The sequence below is a fragment of the Artemia sp. Qi Xiang Cuo genome, chromosome 20 (assembly GCF_049724085.1).
Source record: "Artemia sp. Qi Xiang Cuo chromosome 20, ASM4972408v1, whole genome shotgun sequence".
Classification (NCBI taxonomy): domain Eukaryota; kingdom Metazoa; phylum Arthropoda; class Branchiopoda; order Anostraca; family Artemiidae; genus Artemia; species Artemia sp. Qi Xiang Cuo.
The window spans coordinates 7714294-7738102 of record NC_142813.1 but is presented as its reverse complement, the minus strand read 5'-3'; the positions used below and the strand labels follow the sequence as shown (position 1 = coordinate 7738102).

Below are 23809 nucleotides of genomic sequence, written 5' to 3'. Positions count from 1 at the left end.
GAAAAAGTTTTTTTAAACTGAAAGTAAGGAGCGACATTAAAACTTAAAACGAACAGAAATTATTCTGTATATGAAAGGGGCTGTCCCCTCCCCAACGCCTCGCTCTTTACGCTAAAGTTTTTTTTTGTTTAAAAAAGGATCAGAAATTAAATAAATAAACAAGTATTTTTAAACTGAAAGTAAGAAGCGACATTAAAACTTAAAACGAACAGAAACTATTCCGTATATGAAAGGGGCTGTCCCCTCCTCAGCGCCTCGCTCTTTACGCTAAAGTGTTTTTGTTTAAAAAAGATCAGAAATTAAATAAAAGAAAAAGTTTTTTTTAAACTGAAAGTAAGGAGCGACATTAAAACTTAAAACGAACAGAAATTATTCTGTATATGAAAGGGGCTGTCCCCTCCCCAACGCCTCACTCTTTACGCTAAAGTTTGACTCTATCTCAAAACTTTATTTTTTAAAACAATAAAAAACTTGATAAAAATATCATCCCACGCAGCTGGTTGGTTTCCAATCCTTTTGAACTTAAAACAGTTTCCACAAAATAAGTTTTTCAAAGAAAAGTAAAGAACTCCATTAAACAAAAAATGAGCAAATCTAAAATCAAATAATCTACAAACGTGAAACCACCCCAAATCAGCATCGATAAATAAATGAATCCAGAAACAATCAGAAATTGCCATGAATAGCCAAGTCAAATTAAACGAGCAGAAATTAACATAAGTTGTGCTCAAAACCCCTACGCCTTCCCAAGGACAGAACATACTTTACTGAAAAATATAAGTGTTTTTACTTTTATAACTCTAATAAATCGAATGATACTAACATTTTGATTACTAAATATCAGTATATGTATATTATAATGACAATTCAAATTCATTTGTAATTTTTCAGTAAAGTGCACATTATGTTATGGCCTTCGGAAGGCATAGGGGTTTTGCGCCCAACTTATGTTAATTTCTGCTCGTTTTGAGTTTGACTTGGTTATTTATTGTAATTTCTGTTCGTTTTGGGTTTAATTTATTTATCGATGCTGATTTATGGCAGTTTCACGCTTGGTACATTATTTGATTTTATATTTGCTCATTTTTTGTTTAATGAAGTTCTTTACTTTTGTTTGAAAAACTTATTTTGTGGAAAGTTTTTTTAATTAATTTCTGTTCGTTTTATATTGGCATAGTCTTTACAGGAAAAAAAAATAATACTTTAAATCTTTTCGTTTTTTTAGACTTTATTGTTTGGCCTGCTATTTGTATGCTGGAGAAAATTTTTCAGCAATTTTTAACAACATACACCCTTTCAAAAATCCAGACAAAAATAGTACGGTTTAATTTAGTTTCATACTTCTTCTAGTTGACCGAAAATTGAAAACTTGATACCATTCGCAAAAAAATCTGTTTACTTTCTTTGATAGCTTGGATACACTTGCGCTATTTTGATTTGGTTAAATTTTAAGAGCAGAAGTAGCCCCGAAAGTTTGAACATAAAACCCTCAGTCGTTCTTGGGATACTCCTGAGATGCCTTATTGGGAATTAGCATTACCAAAGTGCATTTTGATTTAATCTTAAGGCAAAATTTAGTTTTTAAACATAATGGGCAAATGGGAGGGCGGGCGTGGGAGGGGGGATTAATTGCCTGTTTTTCTCTGTTTTTTCCTGGGGAGGGGATTTTCCGTGGGGGGTTATTTTGCGCGGGTTGTATTTTCCGGGGGAGGGGGTAAACGTGGGCCACCGAAAAACGACAAGAAAAGACGAAAAAAAGACCGCTAATATCTTTAAATGCGTCAAACGAAGCATGCTCAATGCCGATAAAAACCAGAAAAGAACAGAAACGGCTAAGAATAAGAAAAAAGCAATTGGAAGTAATCAAGTGAAGAAGAAGAGGGGAAAATCAGAATTGCTCGTCAATAAAACTAAAAGTAATTAAAATTAACCTGCGTTAGGCTCGACTCTTATTGCATAGATAGTGTTGGAATAGCTTAAATACATTTGGTTTTTTTTTTTTTGTGCGGGCGGGGGAGGGGGGACAATTGTTTTTCTTTTAAAAAAAATTGTTTCTAGTTTTCTTATCTCTTCTTGTTGTTCCATTCTTCCAGTTCTGTATTGCTTTCGTTTTTATTCTTTTGTCGTACTAATATAAATGGATAGATACATCGTAAAACGAGTTCAGCTAAAATTGAATATCCAAATCAAGCTTAAAATGAACAAAAATATCTTACTATTGTAGCATAAATGAAGCCCAAAACGAACAGAAACTAAATAAACAATCATAGCAAACAAACATAAATGAATAAATAAACCTTAAAACGAATAAAACTTTAATTAAATATTGGAATCAAGATTGAAACGAACAAAATCACTACCAACAAGAGTATGGGTACTGCCTCCTTCCCTAACTGTAAAAGTACAAAACCTACTGCGTCAGTGGTGCTTTACTGAAAATGAATTATATTACAAATATTTTATTAAATACTTATTACAACATTGAAAATAAAAATTAAATTAAGGTAAAATTTATTTTTGGACTTATGAGCTTTTTAACAGATGACGTCGTATATCAAATATTTAGTTTAATCTTATTCCTTCCCAAAACCGTTTACAATGAGTTCAGTTTCACAATAAACGAGAATTTGGCTTATACCCTCTTCTCTAACTTTAAAAACCTAAGGCTTGCTGCATCCTTGGCACTTCATAGGAAGCGAAATATACTATAAATATTCCCTTTTTCAGTTAATACAGCATTGAAATGAAAATAAAAATTACACTACTTAAATTTTAAATATTCAATTTTATTTATTATAGCAAAGAAACTACTTTTTCAATTTATTTATTTAAATAGAATTAAACCTTTAGCCTCCTTATACTATATTAAACACTAAATGCATATTAATGCATTCATATCTTGTGGCAATTAAATCTTTCTCTGTGTGCTTGTACTATAAAACATTGCATTCAGATGCCGACTGGTACAGAAATTTTAGCCCACTTCGCCACTGCAGATGTGGGCGGTTCTGACAGATAACAAGCTGAACATTTTCGAGGAAATCAAATTCCAACTCGGGTGTTTAGTCTGTTGGGAAAATGGGTTATGCTTCACGAGTCAGGAAAATGTTCACTTCCTTGTTAGTAAGCCTATCCAAAAGCCTACTGCCTCACATTAAACAGTGCTCTGGAGACATACTCGCTTCTGTTACTTCTTGTATAATCTAACGTGATTGTTTTGAGATTAGGGACTGTGAGTTATGAACAATTAGCAATTATATAGACTAGAATATATAGATTCATATGTCCAGTTCGGCGGTGGCACTGACTTGTAATATGGTCAATGCTCGAGCTTTTCTTGAGTGAATTTTGAACTTGGTGCTTGTTACTAGCTTTTTATTTTGTTTAGGACGCTGAAGCAAGAAAGAAAAAGCCAGAGGACCAGTGTCTAAGTTTTATACCTTGAGGCTATTCGATCTATCGGTGGAGAAACTACTAATGATGAAGACTGTATTGTTTTTGAAGGAAACCGTTACTCAAAGAAGGAATTCTTATACAAGACTTTTTCTATGAGTGCTATTTTTGCTGAAGGCAATGATGAATTTGTTTAATTAGTTTAGAATTATAGTGCATTTTGTACTATTTTATGTGTTGATTAATTTAAAAAGGACATTCGGTGATGAATTTGAAATGAAAAGCTACCTGTGTGCAATTGCTTTAAAGTATGTGATCCAAAGTATGGTATTTTAGACTAACAAGTTTATCAAGCCTAGCAAATTTCTATTAAAAAAACAAACTTCTTCTATCTAGGGTTTCTGTTCATATAATAATGTACTTTCGTTAAAATATTGTACTGTGTATCTTATGAAGTCATTCCCTTATAATAAGAATCATAATGTCTTCTGTTATATTTTTCAGTAAAGAGTTTTATTTTTATCAGTTCATCTGTGATACTTTATTGTGTTTCAATAAAGTATCACAACACTTTCGACTATTAAAAAGGGCATAAGACACTCCAATTTCCAATCGAATGAGCCCTTTTCAAAGTTTCTACGACAAGTCCTTCTATACGAAGTGCCCTGGTATAAAGAAAAAAAAAATAATACATTGTGCCAACATCGTTCTTTACTTAGGCAGCGCGATTGCGCTGCCTATGATCACAATGTCTTCTGTTCTATTTTTCAGTAAAAGGTTTTATTTTATCAGTTCATCTGTGATACTTTATTATGTTTCATAACTTGTGAATATTTGCAAAAATTACTAGTTTTCAAAAGACACTAAGTTTCAGCAGTATCAGGTATGAAGGCTACCACAGAAACGCTTTTAAATGTAGAGCGACGTTAAAAGTAAAACATCCACTTAAGAAAAGGTTCCATTGTGTTGCCAATTTCTTAGAATGACAATAGTCACTCTATGCAATGTTGTATACGTCCGCATAAATAAAATATCTGCATAAATTATATTGCATAATTATACTTATTTTGCATAGATTAAAATATTCTTAGCCTTTGAAATGACAGAAATATTTGCAAAAATGTAATAAATTCATTTTGCATGAGAGACAAAATGTTGTATTTTTTGTATTTAAGTGAGTAACCAGCTATGAGGTTTCCCATTTAAAAAAAAACTTATTTTTGAAACGTAAAATTGAACGCTTCTAATTGTGGAATCTTCATAATTAGTGAAGTCTATTCTACTAGATCTGGCAACAGTGGTAGAAGAGTCTCAAAAAGAACCCCCTGACTAAATCAAAATTATGAGCTTTCTGGAAGACACTTTTCGAGTTTTTCAAGACTTTAGAAGTTTAATCGGCACTTGTTAAATATCCTAAAAACATTCAAGTTCTTGATCTTTTTGATGTAAGTAAAACCAATTTGTCTGTCTGCATTCGGTTATAATTAGCTTAATCACAGAGAGAAAAACTACCAAGCAGATATGTTTTAATTAAATGTTTAACTTACTGAGGTGGTTAGGTTAGGTATTTAATATAATGCTTTCTGGGTGGCCTGCTTTCCATAATTCTTTGTTGTAGTTTCTATAATATTTTTTAATAAAGTATAATATTTTCATCAAATTGTGGTATATTTCATTACGATTAACCTAACTTCACTTCTTGGATGTTTTCGGGATATTTAACAAGTATTTTTTTAATAATAAACTAATAATAGTAATAAACATTCTAATAATAAACCTTCATTTACAGGTTAAAGTACTTGAAGTGCTACATGCTGCTTCCAAAATCCCGCCAGCTGCATCTGACATGTCAAAAATTGAGGAATTTTAACTTGAATTTAATTTATTGATGAAAGTATTTTACTCGGGAAAAAATTCTTTTGTGAGAACTCAGTCTCAGTACCTAACGAAGCTGACGATTCAGCTATGGAAATCATTGCAAATTTATTTCAATAGTAAGCAGACTTTGTCAGAGACCGAAAACGCAGAACTGCTATTTGGCCATGTGCCATCTGAGGATGATGAAAATAATGAGCCTAATCCCGAGGCCCAGTTTATTGTAGAGAGCAATCAGAAACTTGAAGGATCACGTCTATCTAGGAGTATTTTGTATAATCAGCTTTTAAAAAGCGCAATTCTTTATTGTCTGCAAACTACGCAGAAAAAGATTTTATTTCTGCCGAGGCGGAACAAATAATTAATTTTTCCGAAAGCATCCTAATCACTGCCAAATCTGACTGATTTCATCCGACGAATTATTCACGACTGCAGGCGTTTTATAATTTATGACGGGGGAATTGGTCGATTTTCTCGCCTTGCAGAAAAATGACTATTTGTTAAATCATTCTTTGACCTCAGAGTCAGGGGCGTAGCTCGAACATTTTTATTGGGGGGGGGGGGGTGGCAAGAGGGGTCTACAACCGGAGAATCAAGGGGCACAGGCTATATAAAAGTTTTTTCTTAAAATTATTGGGGTGCAACTGCCCCCCCCCCTTGCCCCTCCCAAACGACGCAACTGCTCAGAGTTGCTTTGCAATGAGATTGATAGCTTTAGAAAATCAAACCAAGCTATTAGGAGAAGATTACACAGTCTACTGAGAGTTTACCTTCATTCACCTCCGAACGGCTAATAAACAATATTGAATTGTTGACTCGTATGTTCTTTAAACTATAGGAGATATTATCTGGTGTAATAATCACATTTCACATAGGTTCAAGTTTGAATCGGCTTTATAGCTGTTAGCTTTTTTTTTTATCGAGTTTTAATTTCTATTGAAGTAACAATCTCTTATAGTAACTTATACCAAATTCTGACTAATGTAGCCTCTTTTTCTTTTCTTCTTCGATTGACTTTCGTAAAATTATCCGTTGACATCGTTGTCACTATCGGACAATCAAGGAGGCACACTTGTGCCTCTATAAAGAGGCGACCCACCACAATGTTAAGCGATTTCAGGTCCTAGAGGTCGCAGAGAGACGGCGGTAATTGCATTTTGTAGCCCAAGCTCAAACTAAGAAACTTGCAAAATTTCATCCTCCTCCGACTTTATCTTCATGGGGTAAACTGGGCCGGAAGTTTGGACCCTCCCACCACAGGCCCCCCTTAACGTTGTCTGATTGGGCTGAAATTTAGAGGCTAAGCTTTCCTAGGGCTCGGGAGCTTATTCTCGAAATTTCAGCTCAATCCGATCACTCCTTCCCTGTTTTCCAAAAACCAAATATAGCCACTTAAAGTTCATCTCTTTTTTTTTTTGTTATCAACGCCTACAGGCCCCAGTTGGCAACGGATCCGGTTGAATGAGGACTCATTCGAAGCAGAATTCGACCTGTTAGGGCCTTTTGATATTTTCAGACCGAAAAAATTATCCCCCGAATTTACATTTACGAAAAACCTCGTTTTCCTATATTAGCCCATGTTAATTTTTCCCTCCACAACCCCCCTTTAACGTTGTCTGATCGGGCTGAAATTTAGAGGATAAGCTTTCCTGGGGCCTGGGAGCTTATCGTCGAAATTTCAGCTCAATCTGATCACTCCTTCCCTGTTTTCCAAAAACCACATATCAAGATTTTTGGGAATTTGCTTGCGTCGAAAATACCTTCTATTTGCTAAACAACAATTACTATTGTGTTTGTATAGTCCAGCGGCTGAGACTTCAGACTTTCAGGCGGAAAACTCGGGTTCGATTCACCATCAGAGCAACTTTTTTATATACTTTGAAAAGAAACTCAGTTTCTTTTTTAAATTATTTGAAAAAAATTACGTTTTCTAAAGAGTTAAAGAGGCTGAGTTACAAGGTCGACCCTTAAAACGTACAGGGATTAGGAGGCACAGTTGGGGGCTGTTAAAGAGGCTGAGTCACAAGTTCGAACCTTAAAACGTACAGGGATTAGGAGGCACCCTGTACGACGTGATTTGAGTATTCAGGAATTAAAAGCCTTAACACAAGAATGTTCAAGAGCGGGGGGTTTGGGGGCGGAAGCCCCCAACTTTAACTCCTGACACGATCAGCTAACAGTTAGTCAAGCAATAATAAGTAATAAACTGTACAAAAACGTGCAGAAATTATTTGAAAAAAACTACGTTTTCTAAAGAGTTAAAGAGGCTGAGTTACAAGGTCGAACCTTAAAACGTACAGGGATTAGGAGGCACAGTTGGGGGGCTACCACCCCCAAACCCCGCTTTCGCAGCCTTTAAATATAAAAAAAATTTCTTTAAACTGAAAGTAAGGAGCGACATTAAAACTTAAAAAGAACAGAAATTATTCCGTATATGAAAGAGGCTGTGCCCTCCTCAACGCCTCGCTCTTTACGCTAAAGTTTTTATTGTTTAAAAAAAGAGTTGTGAGAAAGTCAAACTTTAGCGTAAAGAGCGAGGCGTTGAGGAGGGCACAGCCTCTTTCATATACGGAATAATTTCTGTTCTTTTTAAGTTTTAATGTCGCTCCTTACTTTCAGTTTAAAGAAATTTTTTTTTATATTTAAAGGCTGCGAAAGCGGGGGTTTGGGGGTGGTAGCCCCCCAACTGTGCCTCCTAATCCCTGTACGTTTTGAGGTTCGACCTTGTAACTCAGCCTCTTTAACTCTTTAGAAAACGTAGTTTTTTTCAAATAATTTGAAAATAAAACGGCTCTATAGATTCGACTAATTGCACTCAAAGGACGCAAATTGCATCTTAGGGCATTAAGGTGAAAGATGCTTAACAAATTTTTATATTAAATTATTAGTTGTAGAGCATGATATATAGCATTTAATCCAATGCCCTTTTAGGAAGATCTCTGTCAGTGACGTAATTTCGTCGAAATCCTTGGGGGGGGGGGGGCAAAGTTGGAGCCAGTTTTCCCAAATCAAGTGAAAATGACAGTTAAGACTAAAAAATAAGCCATTCGGTACCATAAAAGTAATATTAAGTACTCTAAAAGTGCTACAAAGGTACTTAGTACTTTTCATCAAATGTACTAAAAAACTGATCTGTTTCTGGTGATCCTTGCATTATGCAGGTTTGTCTTACTTTTGACAAGATTTGGGAAGAAACTAAATTTGAGCTAGGGGTCAAACTGGGGTCTAGGGTGGGACTAAGGTCTGGGAGGGGCAGTTCCTCCACTGCCCCGTAGCAAATTACGTCCTTGATCTCTGTCTTGTTTGTAGTGTATTCCTCGGCTTACAATGTCAACAAGAATAGTCTAACCTTTGGATTGAAGATAAACCAGCATACTTACCAGTTGGTCAGCAGACCAACTGGTCATTAACATTGGTCAACCAGTTGACCAGATGGTCAACCATTGTGTGTAATGACCAGTTGGCCAGCAGACCAACTGGTCATTAACATTTACCTGTGGTTGACCAGTTGGTCAACCAGTTGACCAGATGGTCAACCATTGTGTGTAATGACCAGTTGGCCAGCATACCAACTGGTCATTGACATTTACCTGTGGTTGACCAATTGGTCAACCAGTTGACCAGATGGTCAACCATTGTGTGTAATGACCAGTTGGTCAGAAGACCAACTGGTCATTAACATTTACCTGTGGTTGATCAGTTGGCCAACCAGTTGACCAGATAGTCAACCTTTGCGTGTAATGACCAGTTGGTCAGCAGACCAACTGGTCATTAAGATTAACATTTACCTGGTCATTAACCTGTGCTAGGATCATTAACATTTCCAGCTAATTAGATTATGCAATCATACCATCTAGCCTACAGGAAACTCTTTTTTAATACACCACTTAAGGATAAATTGTCACTAAACCTTCTCAAAGAAAAAAATAAATGCTATACTTAGGCAACCTATAAATAAGTAATAACTTTATGACAGACAATATATTTTGAATCGATCACCCTGATTCACCCGATCATACATGATCAAATCTGACATGAAAATGAATTGCTTTTTCTACTCCATTTTCTAGACATGCTCCATTTGCTACAAGCATATGTTGGCAGTCTCTTAGGACAAACTTGTAAAATAAATTATTTTGCTTTAATTATCACAACAGTTTTGAATCGTTTTAGAGTCAAATTATTTACAATATTTTAGAAACACATCGGTGAAAAAATAACCAGTTTCCTTAGCTTAAAGGAGGCCCTAGACTGTCAATCGTTTTGATCAAAAGTTCCGTCAATCTATTGAGGTGTGCTTCAATCAACCTTCCATCGACCCTTCAATCAACCCTTCAATCTCGACCAAAGCTAATGCAACACAAGGCTTTTGATCAAAATTATTGAGTCATTCAACCTCTCCATCAATCACCGCTTGACTCAAGAGTCAAAAAGGGTCCTTGACGGCTAATCATGCTTAAGTCAATCGTTTGATGAAAGCTTTTGATCAAAATGATTGACCGTCTAGGGCCTCTTTAAGAAGCTCTATTTTTTAATTAAAATTTCAATATATTCATTTTCCAACAAAACATATTCAATTTGCAATATTGAATCCAATACTATGGATTGATCTTCTGAAGTTAGCTGCTCAATGAGAACCTGGTAAGAATCCATTTTAAGATAGGAATGTAGTAAAAAAAATAACCAGTTTTCTTACCTCAAGCAGCTCCCTTTTTTGCAATAAAATTTCAATATGTTCGTTTTCCAACAAAACATCTTTAATGTGCAATATTGAATCTAGCACTGTAAATTCATCTTCTGAAGTCAGCTGCTCAATGAGAACATGGCAAGAATCCATTTTAAGATAGGAATGTAGTCAAAAAATAACCAGTTTTCTTACCTCAAGCAGCTCCCTTTTTTGCAATAAAATTTCAATACGTTAGTTTTCCAACAAAACATCTTTAATGTGCAATATTGAATCCAACACTGTAAATTCATCTTCTGAAGTCAGCTGCTCAATGAGAACCTGGCAAGAATCCATTTTAAGATAGGAATGTAGGCATAAAGTAACCAGTTTTCTTACCTCTAGCAGCTCCCTTTTTTGCAATAAAATTTCAATATGTTCGTTTTCCAACAAAACATCTTTAATGTGCAATATTGAATCCCATACTGTAAATTCATCTTCTGAAGTCAGCTGCTCAATGAGAACATGGAAGGACTCCATTTTTGTAGTGTTTTAAAGGAATTCTCAGTTAGATGAGGATTTATGCTTCATTTCCACCAATGACCAAGTTCATGTTAATTCCCTAAAATAGATTAAGTAAAGCTTTAATAATACTGGGAAGCTAAATACCTCAGACACCCTGGCTTATTGGAAGTGAGCTTAATGCACTACAATTGGCTATTGAATAGACTAATACACTGCTAAACTAATATACCCTAAGAGAAGGTATATCCCAATATACCCTAGGTTAAACTAATATACCTTAGGATAAACCTAAATACCCATGCTTCTCGAAAGTTCTTAAAAGCTTAGGTGCAAATAACTTTTAGCTTGGGGTGGTAATTACCAGATATTTTTCTATAGAGGGAGGGGCGTAAAGTAATAGAAAACATTTTAGGACACTAATTTTCATTTCTACTTTCCCTTGCCTTTCCACACCTGTTCGTGTATATCTGAGTCCGATATATGATTTGCGTATATGATATACACAACAACTTGAGTTTTCATTAGAATAAGGAAAAAAACTTAATAAAGTTTTAAATTATGAGAAGGGAATAGGTTCTTTGGAGGGGGGCTAATAATTCATTGATTCAAAGTTTCTTTCATGACCAAATATTTTGCAAAGGGATAGGAAATTCCCCTCCCTATTTTGCATCTTTGCAGGCCTTAAAAATCAAAACAGAAAAAAAAGAAGAACAAACTATAATAAAAAACATAAAAATATAAAAAAAAATTTAAAAATTATTATGAAATCACTAAACAAAAGAGTGGTTACGAAGAGTGGATACGAACTGAGCATTATAAAAAAGGGTAAAAAAGACAGCCGATTTACCACAAAACAATCTGAGATAATTAAAATTGGAATGTTAGAGTCAGGAGGGAGTACATTAATAATTCCTAACTAGAAGGAAATTTGCCAAAGATTGATGGAGAATCTGCGATATAGTTTCAATTAGTTTTTGGTAACGAACTGTAAGTAAGGAGCAACTCGGCTCAATAGGAACCGAAAATATAAAAAACGGAATTTTGATATCAAATGATACATCAAAAGAATCAGCTTATTATGTTGATTCCAAATATATAAAATTCATCAAGTTTAGTTTTAACCATCAAAAATTACGAGCCTGAGAAAATTTGCGTGATTTTTGAAATAGGGGGAGCACCCCCCTAAAATTCAAATAATCTCAATGAAAATCACACAATCATATTCAGCATATCACAAAACCCTACTGTAGAAGTTTCAAGCTTCTATGTACAAAAATGTAGAATTCTGCTTTTTTGCCAGAAGAAAGATCACGAATGCGTGTTTATTTGTTTGTTTTTTGTTGTTGTATTTTTCCCCCAGGAGCGATCGCATCGAAATAATGGTCCTAGAAGATCGAAAGAGGATTCATTCAAATGGAAATTAAAAGTTCTAGCGCCCCTTTTAAGTGGCAAAAAGATTGCAGGGCAACTAGCCCCCTCCCACGCCCATTTTTTCTCCAAAGTTATCTGGACAGCCATTTTGTTTGGTATAGCTGAAAGATCCGATAACAATGTCTTTAAGGGTAAAATGACCACCCACAGCCCGTGGGGAGGGACCTGTAAGTTATGAAATTTGCCCATTGTTTACGCATAGTATTCGTATTGGAAGTATACAGACATATTTTGGGGGGAGGGGGATTTTGTGCTTAGGGTTTCCATAGGAAAAATTTTAATTTTCTCTGTGGAAAGATAAGGAGTGATGCGGCTCAATAGTAGCCAAAACTCTAAAAAGTCGAATTTTCAAACCAATAAATATACAAAGAAAATTGGTTTATTACGCTGATTCCAAATATACAAGTTTTATCAATCAATCAATTAACCAATTTATTCAACCAATAAATTTACGACAAAAACACTTTAACACTTTAATCCGCCTTAAGGCGGAAAAAAAAACAGGAGTTTAGGTTTAGTGAAAGGAGTCAAAGGCTACAAGCCTGAGAAAAATTGCCTAATTTTCGAAACAGGGGGAAAACACCCTCTAAAAGTCAAAGAATCTTAATGAAAATCATACTATCAGATTCAGCATATCAGAAAACCCTACTGTAGCAGTTTTAAGCTCCTATCTACACAAAACAAAATTATGTTTTTGAGGAGGACACTCCCCCACAGACCTCTGGGCAAGGGTTATAAGTTATGCCCTGGGGGCATATGAGATTTTATAGAAGATGTTGATATCGGACTTTCCCAAGAGGCTCATTATTCGAAATTGAAAGGGCTAGTGACATTTTGGTTTGTTAAAAATGATTAAAGGGAACCTAGCCCACCACTCATGCCCACTATTTCCCCAAGCACCTACCAACCAAATTTTTATATGTCCGTTTTGTTCAACGTAGTTTAAAATACTGGAAATTTGGTCTTTTAGGATGACAACCCCCCCCAAAAAAAAAGCCCTCAGGGCAAGGGTTATAGGCTATGCCCTGGGGGCATATAAGATTTTCATAGATAGCTTCATAGACAAGCATAGAAAGCTTGTCGTAAAAACTTCAAAAGGGGCTCATTCGATTGGAAATTGAAATGGCTAGTGCCCTTTTCAATAGTCGAAAGTGATTGGAAGGCAACTAACACCCCTTCCACGCCCACCAATTATCCAAATGTATCCAACAAAATGTTGAGAAAGCCGTTTTGTTCAATGTAGTTAAAAATTCTGGAAATTAGGCCTTTGAGGATGATGATCCCCTCAGAGCCCTCAGGGCAAGGGGTATAAATTATACCCTGGGGGCATATAAGGTTTTTATTGAAAGCTTTGTCATAGAAACTTAAATAAGGGCGTATTTGATTGAAAATTCAAAGGGCTAGTGCCCTTTTTAATATGCAAAAGTAATTGGAGGGCAACTAACCCCCCTCTCACGCCCACCTTTTCGCCAAACATATACAATGAAAAAATTTATGTAGCCATTTTGTTCAACGTTATGTCTTTAAGGATTACAACCCCCCCTCAAAGCCCCCAGGGCAAGGGTTGTAAGTTATGCCTTGGGGGCATATAAGGTTTTTATAGAAAGCGTTGTCGTAGAAACTACAATAAGGGCTCTTTCCAATGGAAATTGAAATGGTTAGTGGCCTTTTTAATAGTCAAAAGTCATTGGAGGGCAACTAACCCCTCACTCACGCCCACCATTTTCCCAAACACATACAATCAAAATTTTGAGATATCCATTTTTGCAACATGGTTGATTGTTATGGAAATTATGTCTTTGAGGATGAAAAACCCCAGAGCCCTCAGGGCAGGGGTTGTAAGTTATGCCATGGGGGCATAGAAGGTTTTTATAGAAACCGTCATCATAAAACTTCAAAAAGGGCTCTTTCAATTGAAAAATGAAAGGGGTAGTGTCCTTTTTAATAGTTGAAAGTAATTGGAGGGCAACTAACCTCCCTCTCATGCCCAACATTTCCCCAAAGACATCCAATCAAAATTTTGAGATATTCATTTTATTCAATGTTGTTAAAAGTTCTGGAAATTAGGTCTCTTAGGATGACAACCCCCTCAGAGCCCTTGGGGCAAGGGCTTTTATGTTATACCCTGGGGGCATATTAGGTTTTTATAGAAAGTGTGGTCATAGAAACTTCCAAAAAGGCTCATTTGATGAGAAATTGAAAGGGCTAGTACCCTTTTGAATAGTCGACAGTGAATGGAGAGCAACTAACCCCCCTCTCACGCCCACCTATTCCCCAAACACATTCAATCAAAGTTTTGAAATAGCCATTTTTTTTAGCATAGTTGATTTCCACATAGATATTTTTGAGGAGGAGACTCCCCCACAGTCCCTAGGTCAAGGGTTGTAAGTTATACCCTGGGGGCATATAAGGTTTTTTATAGAAAGCGTTGTTGTAGAAACTTAAAAAATGGCTGATTCAATTGGAAATTCAAAGGGCCAGTGTCCTTTTAAATAGTCGAAAGTGATTGGAGGGTAACTAAACCCCCTCTCACGCCCACCTTTTCCCCAAACACATCCAAACAAAATATTGAGATAGCCAATTTGTTCAATGTAGTTGAAAGTTCTGGAAACTAGGTCTTTGATTTCCTCTTTGAATTTTAATTCCTGTTTGCTCTGGGCTTTATTTATTTATTAATACTGATTTATGGTAATTGCATGCTTGGTAAATTATTTGATTCTATTTTGTTCATTTTTGGATAAATGGAATCTTTTACTTTAGTTTTACAAAATTATTTTGCGCAAAAAGATTTTTTGATTAATCTTTAGAAAAGTGTTTTTCCTTAGGCTAACTTTGGTTTAAGTATACTTTTCTTTGGCTCTAGGTCTTAAAAACAAAACATACCTCCAAATGTAATTAGCCAAGGATTTAAGTTGTATTAGGCCTATAATCTTGTTTTTCAAGATTAAAACATATTTCTCCAAATTCTTCAAAACCCTATAAATTAAGATTTACCAAAGTTATGAGGTTCAAAACACTTCTTTCAAACCAAATCTGTATTGTAGTTTTCAGTTTTTTTAGTTTTCAAATTTTCACTTTTTAAAGGCTTTTTAATATTCACTTTTAAAGGCTTTTAAATTTTCCCTTTTTTGTAGTTTTCAAATTTTCACTTTTAAAAGGCCCTCATTAATTTTATCCATGTTCGTCATAGGTCAGTGCCCTTAGGAGGCAGAGGGGATAGAGTTAAGTACCTCAGAACATATTCCTATAGTCTAATTTAGGGTCTGTGTCCATTGCTGAGTACGTACTGAGTCACCTTCTGAGTGACTGAGTCACCTTCACGCACTGAGTGGCCTTTCCAGGCCACTCAACGCGTCTCCAGGTGGCGGATAGGGGAACATCCTACAGATATGCAGGGTACCTCCCATAAAGAGAGGCTCGGACCAAAGGGGGACTAGCCCCTGGGGGTCCATAAACTGAAACTGGGGTACCCTCACCCGGGGGCCATAAATACAGGTGGAGGAGGAAGAAGGCCCCTCTGATGCACACTGAGCAGGGTCCACCATCGTGCGGACATGTCCTTTTAGTTGCAAACCTTCTTCCAGCAATGGGTTAAATTGTATGGTACTATAGGATACCATTGTGGGAGGATCCTCTTCAGGGGGACAACTGAGAAATATGGGTGGAAGATTCAGATATGGACAATTGCCTCTGCATGTTGGGTATGCGGCGGTACGCTCCAGCAAATCACTCAGGGGTTGGCGTCCCTGCCTGCAGAGCTTGAGTGGTAGGTACCAACTCCTGTCCCTATTGGGGTCACCACCACCTTTGCTGAGGTTAAGTATGAGGTCTTAAGACCGCTCCTTATCTGATGAGGCAAAGTCTGTCTTAGGAGTTCTTTTGTCCGTTGTTTGGGCCAAATACCCATCCAGCCGGTATGTACCAAGTTTTCAAACAGAAAAAACAGCCGCGGATCAGACTTCCTTCTAGTAGAAGACCAAATGCGCGCCCCATGACAATTCTAATGGATATGTTTACTGTTACCCACTGCAATGTATGTGGTCTTTGATCCAAGTTGAATCACCTACAGCATATGATGAATGAGGTCTCTCCTTCTGTCATGTGGGTATCCAAGACCAACCTAAATTCTAGCGTCATTGATAGTGAGATTAGTATTCCTGGTTACACTCTGCTCAGGCTGGATCGCAAAAACCCAAGAAGCTTGACTTTTGGTGGAGGTGGTGTTGCTATGTAGGCTACCTTAAAAATAACATCCCTTTTTTGGCACTTTCAATTCCTAGCAATAAGGAGGTCCTTTGAGTTAAAGTAAACCTATCAAAGGTTTACTTTACTACTGCGGAGGGCTTAGCTCTGCTAGACCTGAGTCTTGCTTACTGCCTAGAACAACTTGTTGAATTTGACACTTACATCAGCCCTCGTGGATCATCCAGGCTTGATCTCTTCTTAACTGATCATTCGGATTCCTTTATTGTTGAAAGCTATCCTTTTGCCAGCGATCATGTGGCATTTATAGCTTGTGGAAATCTCAAAATACCTCCACCTGTAGAGCACAAGTGTATCATCAGGCAGTATCACCACACAGACTGGGATGGTCTGCAAAACTTCTTATCAGCAAAGCTGTGGAGTACATTTTTAAAAGAAGCCCCACATAAAGCAGCGGCACTTTACGAAAAAGTGATTACAGAGGCTATTGAGCAATTTGTCCCATCAAAAAAAGTAAAAGTCTCATCTTGAGATAAGCCATGGTTCAATGCTGGTTGTAGAAAGGCAATCAGGGCCAGAAAGAAGGCTCACAAGAAATGGCATTCAACTGAATCCAACAAGGACCAGGCTACTTTTATTAGTGCTCAAAACGAGTCTGTTAAAGCTGTATGTCAAGCTAGAGCTAATTACAAGCACAAGTTTGTAGACAAACTGAAAAGTGCCCCTGCAAAGCAGAGGCAGAGGTTAGTCAAAGAAGCCCTACCATCATCTAAGTCAAAATCAATTCCCTTGCTTCATATTGAAGGGATGATGATCCAGTCAGGCCAGGAAAAGGCAGATGTTATTGCACAAGCCTTTTCAAAGGTCTCCCAACTTGATGAGGACAGAGTCTCCCCTCCCCCCTTTCCACTGCAAACAGATGCAAAAATCACCAGCATTAACATAACTACTAGGAAGGTGCTCAGAATGCTAAGCCAGCTGGATGTCACCAAAGCTTCAGGACCTGACAAGATTCCCAATCTCATCCTTAAAAGATGTGCCTCTGAAATTGCTGGTCCTCTTGCCTCTCTCCATAGAAAATGCTTTGCAGCGGGATTATTTCCAAAAGCATGGAAAACTGCTCATGTGGTCCCTGTTCCAAAGGCAGAGTCTGACCTTACTAATATAGGATCATATTGCCCAATAAGTCTGCTGTCCTGTGTAGGTAAAGTTTATGAAAGTGGCATTAATAAGACCCTTTACCAACACCCTGAGTCACATCTGTTGTTGGCAGACATGCAATACGGTTTTTGCAGAAAACAGTCTACATTAGACTGTTTGATTGCAAAGTATCAAGAGTAGGTTGAGCTCCTTTCTCAGGGACACAATATTTGCCATCTCTCCTTTGACATTGCAAAAGCCTTTGATTGTGTATGGCACAAGGGACTTCTTTGTAAACTGAAAGCCTATGGAATTCATGGTTGACTATTTGACGTGCTTGCTGACTTTCTTTGTCAATGATTGTTGCAAGTTGTCTCTGATGGCTTCATATCAAAAGAACACCAGTTTTTTTTTTTTTTCAGGAGTACCACAAGGAAGTTTTCTTGGGCCAACTCTTTTCTTGGTGTTCATAAACAATCTAGGGGACAACCTTGTGAAAAAACCTCACCACCTTGAGGATGACACAACAACAAAAACATCAATTGCAGAAGAAAAAGATCCCAGTGAACCCCATAAGGAGCTTCAGGCTGACCTGGTGAAAATTGAGGCGTGGCAGATGCACAGCTTGTAAGTTTTAACCCATCAAAAACAAAAGAACTCCTAATTTCTAAGGTGTGTAATATGAGGGCTCATCCTGATTTTGTCTTCAAAGGAGAGGTAATTATGCAAGTTGATACACAGCATATACTTGGAGTTAAGTTCTCTTTGGATCTCTCACAGACTGAGCATCTCAGTAAAATTAGATCTTCTTGCAACAAGAAATTAGGAGTTATCCTAAGATGCAAAAGTTTTCTTCCTGATGATTCTATTCTGCCAGTTTTCAATTTGTGCATCAGACCTGTAATGGAATATGCATGTCCTCTCTTCCTGGTGCACCAAAAAGCCACACAGCTCCACTCCAACATATTCAAAATAGAGCAATGTGTGCAGCAACCTCTGGCAACATGAAAGCTAAAACCCCACAGCTGATCCAGGAATGTTTCAATGTGGCATCCATGTTGGTTTTCTAAAAGTACTTGTATAACCCTCCATCAGAGGAGCTATCAAAGCTTGTTCCTGATAAAGCAAAGCCCTTGCAATCAACTCGCCAAAGTACAGCTTGCCAGGACTACCTTGAGCAGGGTACTCCCCACCAAGAATATCTGAAAACAAGTTTTGCCTGGCAACCGGTTGCCACATGGAATAGATTGCCAGCAGAGGTAATCCTGAAAAATCCTTCCCTTGATGCATTCAAGAGAAGGTATAACAAGTACCTCAGTGTCATAAAATGAGGTAACTACCAGGAATAGCAGCAAAAAAACTTCAAACAAAAAAAAGGGGGGGTAACAAAAAAACTTCAAAATGCACAAAAAAAACTTTTATATGCATTTTTGTTATGTTTTTAGGAGTTGTATTTTTTTTTTTGGGGGGGGGGTCAAGCTTGGTACCCCCTGGATATGGCCTTGTATATATTATATTTACCATGTATTTAGAGAGGTAAAAAACAACCTTCTATTGAAGCTGAACCACCCTTGGTCTTCATGATTAATTTAAAAATTTATTGAAGTACTTGTTGTGTTCTGTAGAAATTATTCTTGTGTTTATTTTGATTTTTCTTTCTTCTTTTCTATGTCTCTTTTTGTTATGCCTTGTCTTCCTATATTTGTATGACAAGTTTGTATATAACCAATATTTGCTTTGTAGAGCCTTATGGAGACTTCCTGTGAATAGCGTGAAATAGTACATTTAAGTAGATCAAGACTGGAATTGGTCATTGAGACTATACCTTTCCAGTGTTCATGTAATTTTACTTGTTTTTCAACAAGAACTCCTAAGTTCCTTTTGTTTGAGCTGGTTTCCAGCAGTATGTTGTAGTCAAAAATGGCATGTGATTGATGGGGATTTATCAAACAGAGGAGGGGTTGCCAAAATGAAGGATCGTCACTTTATTTGCTAAATAGTAAAGGTCTAGAATTGGCCAAATCAAGAACAAGACATGCTAGAATAAAAAGAGACATTTTCAGATTGCTAATTTTATGCTTATTTTCATGGTTTGGTCTTTATTTTTGATAAGAACTAGATTCAATACCTAAATTTACATGTTTTTCCTGATTTTCATCAGTTTTGAATTAGTATTCATCAATCACTATGTTACTTTTTTCTACATAGCCTAATGGGGCTATTGAGAAGGAGACATGTTATGAAAGCAATTCTTAAGCCTACATCATAATATGCAGAATAACTGTAGTTAACATATTTTGACTGCAGCTCTACTATACTGTATTCTGTACCCCCCCTCCCTAATGTGCAAACACACAGCATAGATTATATATTTCTTATGTATTCTGTCATTTGTCACTCTTGTTTTGTCACAGTTGATTCAATTTGTGGGTAGGTTAACATGGGTTGAAATAAGAGAGATGTGTTGGCAGAATACATTGGAAATATGTAATTTGGTCTATATATTTGCACATTAGGGAGTTTGGGTATATAATTAGGAGGTTGGGTATATATAGGCTATATTTCCAATGTAGGATATTCTATAACTTATCACTCTTGTTCTGCAACAGTTGATTCTATTTGTGGGTGGGCCAACATAGATAGAAACAAGAGAGATGTATTGGCAGAATACATAGAAAATATGTAGTTTGGTCTAAATATTTGCACATTAGGGAGTTTGGGGGTAAAGTATAGCAGAACTGTAGGAGTCAGAGTGTGTTAAATATAATTATTCTGCATAATTGTTTTCTTAGCATGTTTCCTTCTCAATAACCTAATCTAGAACTTTAAAGCCTAAAGGTATATGACACCATTAGAGGCAATTTAGGGGTAAATTGCAAAAAACTTGAACCAAACCATGAAAATAGCCTAAGCATAAAATTAGCAATGTAAAAATGTTTCTCTTTATGTTCCAGCATATCTTTTTCTGAACAAGCCCAATTTTAAGCATTTAACTGCTAAATTCTACCAGAATAAGGCTACAAGCCTACCTTTAGGCTATGTAATCCATTTCTGGAAGTTTCATAAATATAGGCTAGGCTCACTCAAATACTTTTCAAGATAGTAAAAAAGCTCATTAGTTAGAATCTGACAAATTTTTAACTCAATAGAAGACAGCTTACTCAAATACCAGCTCCTTGGTGCTAAAAAATTTATCACAAGTTCTCCAGATTCCCTTGACTGCGAATCAACGCAGATTGTCTTTAAATTTTTAAAAGAATGTTGGTAAAAATGTCAGGTTATACGAAAAAGCGAAATTCTATTTTCCCAAAGTAAACCAAACTGATTCCTAGCTTAACTCGTTTAAAGAAATTGGAAAACGACCTTTTTAAGACTAGCTGTTCCCTGTTGTAAAAATATTTCCTTCTATGTAATTCGATTTAAGGGCATATGCTATTTATAAAACTTTTGTTTTGTAAACTAGGCTAAGCTCTGTTTTTCATTTGCATCATCGTTCCCATAGTACATGCAGCATATTGTTGTTTTTTTTTCAGCACATGGCCAGCCACCCTATGATTCCATACACTCTTCCTGCTTACTTTCCCCAGAATTCTTCTGGTACCCATTTAGAGCTGGGTTCACTCTGGCTGAGCTGAGAGAATCACACCACTGACCCCCGTCCCAAAACAAATAACCAGTGACATTTCTAGAATCACAGACAAAGAATTCTATTTCTAGATATTGCTAGGTATTGATAGACCTCCACTGTTTCTACGGTACGAAATTAATGAAAGAAACTTTTTGCACACAATAAGTTTTTCGAACAAAAGGGAAGAACTCAATTAAATCAAAAATGAACAAAAATAGAATCAAGCAATTTACAAAGGATACAACTTCCACAAATCAGTATCTATAAATAAAAGAAAACCAAAACAAACAGAAATTAAAATAAGTCAAACTCAAAACGATCGAAACCCAAAACAAATAGAAATTAAAATAAATAACAGAGTCAAACTCAAAACGAGCAGAAACTAATATGAGTAGGTTCTGAACCCTATGCTTTCTAAAAGCCAGAATCTAATTTTTGCTTTACTGAAAAAAATTTTTTAGTTGTTTTCACTTTTATAACTTTAAGAAAAAAAGAACTAATTAAGGTTTTAAGAAATAAATATCAACATATGTATATTAAACTGACAATGCACATTTTTTTCACTAAATTCATTTGAATTTTTTTCAGTAAAGTATAAATTATATTCTGACTTTCAGAAAGCATAGGGTTTAGAACCCTACTCAGATTAATTCCTGATCGTTTTGAGTTTGACTTATATTAATTTTTGTTTGTTTTGGGTTTCATTTATTTATTGATACTGATGTGTGGTAGTGGTATGCTTGGTAGATTATTTGATTCTATCTTTGTTCATTTTTGGTTTAATGGAGTTCTTTACTTTTTTTTGAAAAACTTATTTTGTGCAAAAAGTTTTTTTGATTAATATCGTACCGTAGAAACAGTGGAGGTCTCTAAATATACTGAAGCCTGTTCCATCAGGAGGATAAATCTTAATTTATTCAAAGGAGAAAAAGAAAAGGAAAAAATATACAAATGAGTCAAGGCTAGCCTAGAAATGCACCTCTTTGGGACGTGCAGTTTTATATATATAGTGTTTAATTACTTTAATGCGAAATCCATCGAAGAGAAAGAAAAACAGTCGCTATAGTAGGTCATATGACCCTTTCAAACCAAAAAATCTCATTACAATCGTATCCAGCCTTCCGTAACTCCTGACACTTCGTTGGGCTCTGACTAACAACTCCCTCCTTCACAGACTTCTCTCCCTATTTTCTTATCACCTTATCTTATAGCTCTCTGACGACGTCACCTTTTCCTTCTTCAGTGATAACTTTTGAGATTATTATATCTAATAGCCACGGTTTTAAAACATTCTAGTTATAACCCTTCATTCCCACATGCTGAGGATTGTGGAAAAACAATCCTCAATGAATGCGGAAAAATCGCATGCGGAATAAGTGCAGGCTAAACAAGCTAGATGATCTTAAAATGATTCTATCCACCACCACCGCTCTCATTGTCCATGCTTTGCTGACATTCCAGTTATTTGCTGACCTGGTATGCCAGTCACTCTGGAAACTTGTTCCCACGTCTTAACTAGTTGGATTTTATTATGGTGATTTTGTGGCTTTTATTGAACAGCAATCTTGAAATACTTTCCATCTTTCTATACTTTCTATACTTTCATATACTTTCTATATATTTTTCTATACTTTCCATCTTCATAATCCACATGCGTTTTCCGCAAGCTTTGAATTATTTTAACGTGTGCGGATTTGCGTTTTTCTGGAAAATCTCATAAAAAGTCTGCGAAATCCACAAATTGCATCGATTTTCCGCAATCCGCAGCATGTGGGAACGAAGGGTAATCTAGATGCAATCAATAGAGAGACCTTATAAAATCGAGTTTTAAGGTTTGGACAGTCCCAAGACGGGTCACAAGGGCTACTACTCGTTGTGCATATATAAGCTGTGACAGAAATAGTATGTAGGGTTTTGGAAATACTTTACATCAGTCATTGAACAGCAGTGACTTCATAAAGAGCGACATGTCTCCTATTTATCATATTCCCCCTCATCATTATGACAGTTGGTATATATATATATATGTATATAATCATATATATATATATATATATATATATATATATATATATATATATATATATATATATATATATATATATATATATATATATATATATATATATATATAAAATGTTCAGCTTAAATCATTAGTATAACTAGGAGCTACTCTTGTAAGGGTATTTGAACCAGATTTGTTTGGAAAATTTTGTAAGTTTGTGAAATATTTCTGCTGGTATATTATACCAATAAGGGGATTACGCAAAAAAGGGGTAGCTTAAGATTGACGTATATGAGCAGGGAGTATTTAGCTGGAGTTAATTGGGCTTATGATTTTGTTTGTGGCTTACCAATGTTTAAAAATAGAGGTCTCGTGCATTCATTCCTTATTTTAGTCATTACAATGGATTCTTAGATAAAAGGTAAATACAGTATTAATTTTATTAGTATGATAAAAGAAGAAATACATAAGCCCTATCTATTAAGAAATCTTGCCTAATCTTCTTTTGTAACAATATATTTTTTTAGCTTATAGCGATCAAATCAAAATTGAACAGCAAGTCAGTTACTTATATTCACTTAGTTTAATAAGTGAAATTCTTTCCTCGGCAATAAAACTAATTTTTCGTATATATGTGCTAATGTCTTGCATAATATATAAAGAAGCCAAGATTCTTTTTTACCAGATCGTCCTACGTATATATATATATATATATATATATATATATATATATATATATATATATATATATATATATATATATATATATATATATCACTCTCCCTCATTAGAACTCTAGCCCTTGAGGGTAATGTAAGGTGTAGGCTGATCTTTTAGCTAGCTATATCTGAATATATTAACCCTAACCTTAATCGCATTAAGAGATATATATATATATATATATATATATATATATATATATATATATATATATATATATATATAT

The 23809-nt window shown here is 35.7% G+C and overlaps 1 protein-coding gene across 1 annotated transcript in view; it reads right to left on the bottom strand.

Moving 5' to 3' along the window:
• Positions 1–20456, bottom strand: part of LOC148939830 (uncharacterized) — a 48907-nt gene extending 28451 nt beyond the window's left edge. Inside the window, exons 1-2 of the mRNA XM_089106011.1 lie at positions 20392–20456; positions 10331–10553 (exon numbers count right to left, since the gene is read on the bottom strand). Of these exons, the coding sequence (XP_088962137.1) occupies positions 10331–10471 (141 nt within the window). The 5' untranslated portion in view covers positions 10472–10553; positions 20392–20456. The remainder of the gene's footprint in view (positions 1–10330; positions 10554–20391) is intronic.
• Positions 20457–23809: the final 3353 nt, after the last annotated feature.